This window comes from Nematolebias whitei, chromosome 1 (assembly GCF_014905685.2).
Source record: "Nematolebias whitei isolate Nwh7 chromosome 1, NemWhi1, whole genome shotgun sequence".
NCBI lineage: Eukaryota > Metazoa > Chordata > Actinopteri > Cyprinodontiformes > Rivulidae > Nematolebias > Nematolebias whitei.
This window is the reverse complement of record NC_056498.1, coordinates 64805706-64814411: the sequence shown is the minus strand read 5'-3', so window position 1 is coordinate 64814411 and position 8706 is coordinate 64805706. Positions and strand designations below refer to the sequence as shown.

General features: G+C 41.4%; 1 protein-coding gene across 1 annotated transcript in view; it reads left to right on the top strand.

The window, feature by feature from the left end:
• comtd1 (catechol-O-methyltransferase domain containing 1) overlaps window positions 1-1243 on the top strand; it is a gene marked incomplete at its 5' end in the record, with an annotated part of 1719 nt that extends 476 nt beyond the window's left edge. Inside the window, 4 exon segments of the mRNA XM_037686595.1 lie at window positions 158-276; window positions 663-717; window positions 792-925; window positions 1006-1243. Coding sequence (XP_037542523.1) covers window positions 158-276; window positions 663-717; window positions 792-925; window positions 1006-1158 — 461 coding nt within the window.
• Between the last annotated feature and the right edge of the window lie 7463 nt (window positions 1244-8706).

Sequence of the window (8706 nt, the reverse complement as noted above, 5' to 3'; positions counted from 1 at the left end):
ATAGATAGATAGATAGATAGATAGATAGATAGATAGATAGATAGATAGATAGATAGATAGATAGATAGATAGATAGATAGATAGATAGATAGATAGATAGATAGATAGATAGATATCAACAAGCAAATTGTAATCATTCACAGCATTTGTCATGTAGGCATGTACACAGGATACAATGCTCTGAGTATGGCTTTGGCCATGCTGGAGACTGGCCGAGTTGTGGCTTGTGAAATAGAAGACACCTACATGGAAATCGCCAAGCCTTTCTTCAAAGAGGTGAGATCAATGATAAAACTTTGTGTGCAGTCATCCAAAAAATAATAACAATAAATGATAGTTCTGGTACCAGTACAGAAAAAAACAAGTGCCAGTTAATTGCACATATGGCTTTTTTCCCCATTTCGTCTTCTTTTAAAGATTGATTGTAGCCTGTCGTGGATTTAATTTGTACCACCAACACCTTTCTGAACATTTTGCTACTGTCGGTTTGTTTCCAAAAATCCTGCCGGCTGGACAGTTTAAAGATGTCTGCTCAGGAAACTGTGTCACAAAAAGATGCAAAGCAAAGCAGTAAAATCAATAGGTGTTTAACACTTTGCACACATTCTCTCTGACGAAGGTTTCTGACCTGCTCACACTCTCATTTTGCCTTTTTTCTGTAGGCTGGAGTTGAAAATAAGATCGATGTACGACATCAGACAGCCATGAAAACTCTGAGTAGGTACTTTTATCAATCCTATCAGTGATTTCCTAAAGGCTTGAATTTAATATTTAATTTCTGCTTTCATCAGATGAACTGATAGCAGCGGGAGAAGTTGGAACATATGACTTTGTGTTCATTGATGCGGATAAATTCAACTACGACAGATACTACGAGAAGTCCCTGGAGCTCTTACGAAAAGGAGGGGTAATTGCAATTGACAACGTAAGCAAACCTCATATGATCAGTTCGTGTTTTTTACAATGATCAGAGCAAAACCAGCTCTACTGTTATTGCATTTGAAGGTGCTGTGGAGTGGAAGGGTGGTGCATCCTGCCCCTGATGATCTCACGTCCAAGAGTCTGGATGCTCTCAATAAGAAGCTGCACAATGACCAGAGAATTGAACTGAGCATGCTCACTGTGGGGGATGGGCTGACCATTGCTATCAAACGCTGAAAGTTGAGTTTTGTGTGGATTTTCCATATGGTGCAAAATGTAGAGCCTTTAATGGCATCAGTTACCACGGGAATAAACCTCCTGACCATGTTTCCTGCCTGAATAAATTCAGAACTCAAACAGTCCTCAAGTACTTCACATCTGATTACAGTAATGTGAAAGGTAGATTGTGCTTTTCTTTAATATGCAAAGTTTTTATTTTCTTTACAGGTTGATGTCATTAACTATTTGGAGATAAATTAGACTGGACAAGAGGGAAATCTGACACTCAAACAAATGCATTTGTTGTACATTTTTGCAGTTAATCTGGTTTAAACTCTTCGTGCCTGTTAGCAGAATATCTCATAAAACACTGGATGGATTTTAATGAACCTTTCATTAGGCCTTAGATCTTTCAAGGCCCTTTAACTATTACGACCCCAGGCATTATTCCCTGGGTTCCTGTCTGTGTGCGTGTTTGGATGTTTCAGGTTCCACAGGTAATTGGGAGCTAACTGGAGACAGCTGGCCAAAGCCTCCAGTGGGGTTCATTTAAAGAGTACCTCTTTCAGAGAGAGGCATGTTGGGGGAATTTTATGTAAAGGTCATGGATGTTTTCACTTACTGGATAATTAAATTATTCAATAAGGCAGATCTATCATTTTCCTTTCCTGGTGATAATTTTAGGTTTAGTTAAAAAAAAAAAAAAAAAAAACATTTTTTAGAATATTCTTGCATGCTTCCCCTTTTTTGTTATGGTCTTTGAGCTAGGCCATAACAAAGCTTGTCCAATTGGTGTTACGGTGTTGGTGATATTTTTCAGAACAAACATTGGTAGACAGTATTTCTTTGCTCCTTTATTTGCCTACAGGGAGGATGGTAGAAATTTGAGTAGTATAAACTTTTGGGAAGCTCTCATGGGAAAGATTTATTTATTTGTTTGTGTATTTATTTTTGGATAATTTACTTATTTTTTTTAAATAAAATAGTCTATTTCCCATTTCTCTAACATGCCATGGAGTGTTGGCTAAATTGGATGTACAAATAATAACCAAAATTTCTCCTACATATAACCAACATAGCTCCGTCTTTAAAGATTTGTGTGCCTGCACGTGTTAGTGTGAGGTTGGAGCTGTTGTTTTGGGGGCACAGCCATAGTTTTGAAATGTTGCCAGCCTACTGAACACCTTATCATACTTCTGGTATATAAAGTATAATAATAAAACGTGACCTTACTGGTATACTCAGTGCATAAATAGCCACCAGCCTTGATCTCTGAAGACTAGGGTTGATTTAGGTAGATTAGTAGGCATACAGAGAGGAGTTTAGTTTAATTTGTGGTTGGTTTGGCACATTTATTGTCAACACTTCAGTTCTTTAACTTGTTTTAGCCATACTTTGGTACATGGCTAATTTTGTTGATTATGTCTGTAGGGGAGTTAAATCTTCAGGGGACTCATGTACAGCGACTTTCTTGGATTTCCTACTGAAACATGGTGCACCCTTAAATCGAGAAAGCGGCGTATGCACAAATAAATCCAAATGTATGAAATTGTGCATACACTTGAATCCAAGAGCAACTTCCTTTGTACGTGTGGAAATGAGCGCACATGAGGGAACACCCAACTCATCCATTCACACCTCCATTTAAAAATGCAGATAGATTTAAATATGCCCTACACCTGAGGAATCTCCTCTCTGCACTATCGAAAAGCATGTCTACCTACGGGGGAAAGAAGAACTTCATGGAATGTGAGATGGAGACACTTCTAAATGAGGTAGAGGCGCGTAAAAACATCCTGTTTGGCACGATTTCCTCTGGCATTAGAGCCAAGCACAAAAGGAGTTAGTGGGACAATGTGAGCAAAGCTGTAATTGATGTGGGGTTAGAGCATCGCATACCCTCAGAAAGTAGAAAAAATGATCAGACATATTAGGACATCCACAGACCAAAAACATGCATGTTAGGCTGATTGGTAACTCTAAATTGTTCCTAGGTGTGAGTGAGAGAGTGAATGGTTGTTTGTCTCATTTGTCTCTATGTGTCCATGTGATGGACTTGCAATCTGTCCAGGGTGTACCCCACATCTCGCACGGTGATAGCAGGACATGGGCACCAGTGACTCCCATGACCCAAAAAGGAAGAAGCAGGTAAAGATAATGGATGGATGGATGGATGGATGGATGGATGGATGGATGGATATTAGGACAATTAAAAGAATTTACTCACTAAGAAGCCACCCATCCCACACTGTGCCAGCTTGTCGTCTGTTCCCAACCGTGCTGTTCATTAGAAGTAATGAATCGTGCGTTGAATCAGGCCACCTCACTATAATGCTGGTTAGTTGCCTTTGAGCATCACATACAATTTGCACACTGACTGAATGAAAATGCATCCTGTTAACATGATCATCTTCATCCTGTGATGGTGCTTTTATAGCAATGTGTATGCAGTTGATATCTCCGATTACTTTAGGAAAATCAGCTGTCAATGCAAATTGTGCTTTAATGTCGGCCTGTTCAACTGCATTGTAGGGAATTTGACATACCTGGTTGACATGGATAAATCCATCCAATACACTTAGCATGGCTCAGCTCAGACGGACTCGGTAGTCTGGCACAGTCCTGATTGGTCTGCCAGCTCCCCTGGAATGCCTCAGTTGCTAGGAACCCCACTGTGGTCATACAGGCAGTGTACAGCTCCTCACTGTGTCATGCTCTAAGAGTGGCCGCAGCTTCAAGCACAGTTCCAAAAGGATTGGCCTTGGAAGCCTAAAATGGCTGAGGAGCCAGTCATCACTGTGGATCAGAAAATCCTCTCTGTTTCTAAATACATGCTCTCTGCGTATTGCGCCATTTGCTATATCCTCTAATAAGTCTAAAACCATTGTTGTTTAAAGTATTTTCTGCACCACTTTGCACATGCTTTTATATCCACTCATCTAATTGCATACATGTGAATGTATTGTACGCACATCGTGTGTCTGGTGTGTACAATAATAGTTTTCACATTATCAAGTTTCCCAGTATCACCTCTAAGTATTGCCAATAGACCAGTGACCTAGAAACGTGTAAATCAGCCATGAAGTTGTCAAGAGCCTTTATACATTTCCACTGTCATTTCAATCTTGATACATCTGAAGTTTATCATGAAAGTTTGGTGTATGCCACGTTTTGTGCATATGCACCCTTTGTACATGAGGTACCTGGTCTGACACAAAGAAGTCTGTGATTTTTACTGGACATTCTGTTTATACTTGTGTAGAGCCATGGGCATCAGAAGCATCTGTAATGTGGGGGGGACACTATAGTGTGTGTGTGTGCACACGTGTGTGTGTGCACACACGTGTGTGCGTACGCGTGTACGTGCACCAGTGTACAAAAAAGCAACATTTCATCTAGATTCCTTACTTTAATTCATTTTAAAGCATGTTTGTTTAAAGCATGTTTCTCACTAAGTTTGTGTAAATTCAGCGGTGGGTTTTAAAGACATTTCAACTTTATTGCACCTGAACACCCAACGTCTCTTACACCTGCAGCGTCTTACAGCGTCACAGTTACTGCTAAGATAAGATGCTACAGATGTAGCGCTCCTCTCAAGCATCCTCCTAACATGAATAGTTTATGATCAACACCCCCCCCACACACACACACAGTCAACAACTGCCCGCACTAAGCTCGCTAAATTGGTGAGCGAGCAACACAGAAGTGTCTCCATCTCCTCCACCTGTGAGCGTTTTCTGCCGAGGCAGGAGGAGACGAAGCTGCAGCGGCACCATATAGAGTTTTTCTTTATAGGGCTCTGGTTGGAGGTAACCAGAAAAACCTGGAGTGGAGTTTTAGTGGTTTGAGTATTCTCCTATTGATCAAGTGGAATGGATTTGTTCACAAAGAAAGAGAAACATCGCCAACAGAACTAATGTTTCATAGTAAAAGTGTGAGGGGGGGTCCAAATGAACGTTTTTTTTTTATGTGGGGGACACACGTTTCCTTCACATATAATGGTTGCTACGCCTATGTGTAGACCGCAGAGTTGATCATAGTACTCATGGCTTATAAAACATTTTTAATTTCTGCCATACTGAGGGTCACTGGAAAAAAAAAAAGGCTGCTGGGTATTGAAATCTAAAAAGACTGAATCACAGCTCAAGCCAGCTGCACTTGCTGCCCCAATACTACGTTTCCCATGTTGAAGACTTCAAATAAGCTAGGTGTAGAACTCTCTTCAACAGAAACATTAGATTTGAGTTTATACACACCATTTCTGACACAAGGACACGTTTCATCGGTGGGGAGTGATGTTATGTTACTGTACCTGTTACAGTATTACAGTACATGAGACAGGAGCATAAGATTCATTCATTCTCCCATCAGTTTTACAGTTTTCATACAAGACTGGCATAAGGATTTCTATACCTATGATGGGCATGGACATGTCTGTTTTAATGTTTCAATGCATAAACTTAAGTTGCATTCAGAACTGTTTGATGGGTGTGTGTTCTGCTTTACCTGTTGAGGGTGTCACTGTAATCTTGGGAACTGGGTATATATCAGGTTGTCTGTTGGTATATATCAGCAGCCTGTTGTCAAGCTGGAAGGCTGAGTCCGGCATGGTGTTGTTGTTGTACCATTGTTTCACCACTGAGATATCTGTTGAAGACTTCTTCTTCTTCCAGCTTTTCCCTCTTCAGGGGTCGCCATAGCGAGTCATCCTCCTCCACCTCCCTCTGTCCTCTGCATCCTCTGTCCTCACTCCAGCTACCTTCATGTCCTCTCTAACTGCATCCATATATCTCCTCTTTGGCCTTCCTCTTTGTCTTTTTCCTGGCAGCTGCATTTCGAACATCCTTCTACCAATATACCCACAGTCCCTCCTCTTGACATGCCCAAACCATCTCAGTCTGGCCTCCCTAACTTTATCTCCCAGTTGTTCGACCTGTGCTGTACCTCTGATGATCTCATTCCTAATCTTATCTAGCCTTGTCACTCCTAAGGAGAACCATAACATCTTCATTTCTGCCACTTCCATTTCTTTCTCCTGTCTTTTTGTCAATGTCACTGTCTCCAGACCATACAATATAGCTGGCCTCACCACTGTCTTTTAAACTTTTCTTTTGACCTTTGCTGACACTTTTTTGTCAAAAATCACTCCTGAAACTTTTCTCCATTCACTCCATCCTGCCTGGACTCTCTTTTTTACTTCTTTACCACATTCCCCATTTTCCTGGACAGTAGACCCCAAGTACTTGAAGTCCTGCACCTTTGTGACCTCTGCTCCTTGTAGCCTCACTGTTCCACCGGCCTCCCTCTCATTCAAACACATGTACTCTGTCTTACTACGGCTGACTTTCATTCCTCTTCTTTCAAGTGCATACCTCCACTTCTCCAAGTTCTCTTCCACCTGTTCCCTGTTCTCACCACAGATCACAATGTCATCTGCAAACATCATCATCTATGGGGATTCATGCCTGACCTCATCTGTTAGTTGATCCATCACCAGAGGAAACAAGAAGGGGCTCAGAGCTGACCTTTGATGCAATCTCACCTTCACCTTGAAGCTATCTGTCACTCCTACAGCACATCTCACCAATGTCCTGCTGTCCTCATACATGTCCTGTACCAGTCTAACATATTTTTCTGCCACTCCAGATTTCCTCATGCAATACCACACCTCCTCTCTTGGCACTCTGTCATATGCTTTTTCTAAATCCACAAATTCACAATGGAGTTCTTTCTGACCCTCTCTGTACTTCTTCATCAGCATTCTCAAAGCAAAGATGGCATCTGTGGTGCTCTTTCTTGGCATGAAACCATAATGCTGATCACAGATAGTCACCTCTTGTCTAAGTCTTGCTTCCACAACTCTCTCCCATATCTTCATCGTGTGGCTCATCAACTTAATTCCCCTGTAGTTGCTACAACTCTGTACATCACCCTTGTTCTTAAAAATGGACACCAGCACACTTCTTCTCCATTCCTGAGGCATTTTCTCACCCTCATATATGCCATTGAATATTTGAGTCAAAAACCTCACTGCCATCTCTCCAAGACATTTCCAAACCTCCACTGGTATGTCATCAGGTCCTAGTGCCTTCCCCTTCTTCATTCTTTTCAGAACTTTCCCGACTTCACTCTCACTAATCTTTCCCACTTCCTGGTCCACAGTTTCTATAACCTCTACTCTTCTTTCTTTTTCATTATCTTCATAAATTAGCTCCTCAAAGTACTCCTTCCATCTTTCCGTCACACTCTCCTCACTTGTTAGAACATTACCATTCCTATCTTTAATAAGCCTAACCTGTTGCACATCCTTTCCAGCCTGATCCCTCTGTCTTGCCAATCGGAACAAGCCCTTCTTGCCCTCTTTAGTGTCAAGTCTCACATACAACTCATAGTACGCCCTCTGCTTTGCCTTAGCTACTTCCCTCTTTGCTCTACGTCCCATATCCTTATATTCCTGTCTCCTCTCTTCAGTCCTCTCACTGTCATATTTCTTCTTGGCTAATCTCTTTCTTTGAACGGCGTCCTGCACTTCACTATTCCACCACCATGTTTCCTTATCATCCATTCTCTGTCCAGATGACACATCAAGTACCTTCCTACCTGTCTCTCTAATTACTGTTGCTGTAGAAGTACGGTCATTTGGAAACGCTTTCTTATCACCCAGAGCCATTAACAGCTCCTCTCTGAATTTCTCACAACATTCTTCCTTCTTCCACCATTTGGTCTTCTTCTCTGATTTTACTCTTTTTCTCTTCTTCATAACAACAGTCATTCTACACAGAACCATCCGATGCTGTCTGGCCACGCTCTCCCCTGCCACAACCTTACAGTCCCCAATCTCCCTCAGGTTTCCTCTTCTACACACAATGTAGTTGACCTGCGTACTCCTTCCTCCACTCTTATAGATCACTCTATGTTCCTCCCTCTTTTGGAAATAGGTATTTACTATAGCCATTTCCATTCTCTTGGCAAAATCCACCACCATCTGTCCTTCCTGGTTTATTTCCTTGACACCAAACCTACCCATCACTTCCTCAGCCCCTCTGTTTCCTTCACCAACATGTTCATTCAGGTCTGCTCCGATCACCACTCTCTCCTCCCTGGGAATACTCTCTCTTCATCCAGATCTTTCCAAAATGTATATTTCTCCTCCACATCACATCCAACCTGTGGAGCATATCCACTGATGATGCTTAGCATCAGACCTTCTACCTACAGGCACGTCACCCTATTTGATACTTTCTTCACCTCTACTACATTCTTTACCAACTCCTCCTTCAGGACCTTTCTGGATTTGGGTTCTGTTTATTGCATTGATGATTCAATGCAACAAAACAAACAAATTTAAAAGGTAACAGATCATTGTAATACTTGGTTTATTTACATAATGACTTTAATTGCTGAATATCCAGCCCCTGAGCTACTGGCTTTCAAAAACTGTGGCCCCCCGAGTAGTTTAGTTGAATAGTCCTGCTTTAGAGGGTAAATAATAAATTTAAAAAATTAAATTAAAAAATACTTTATTAATCCCAAAGGGAAATTAAGTGCTGTCGTAGCTCATCATCC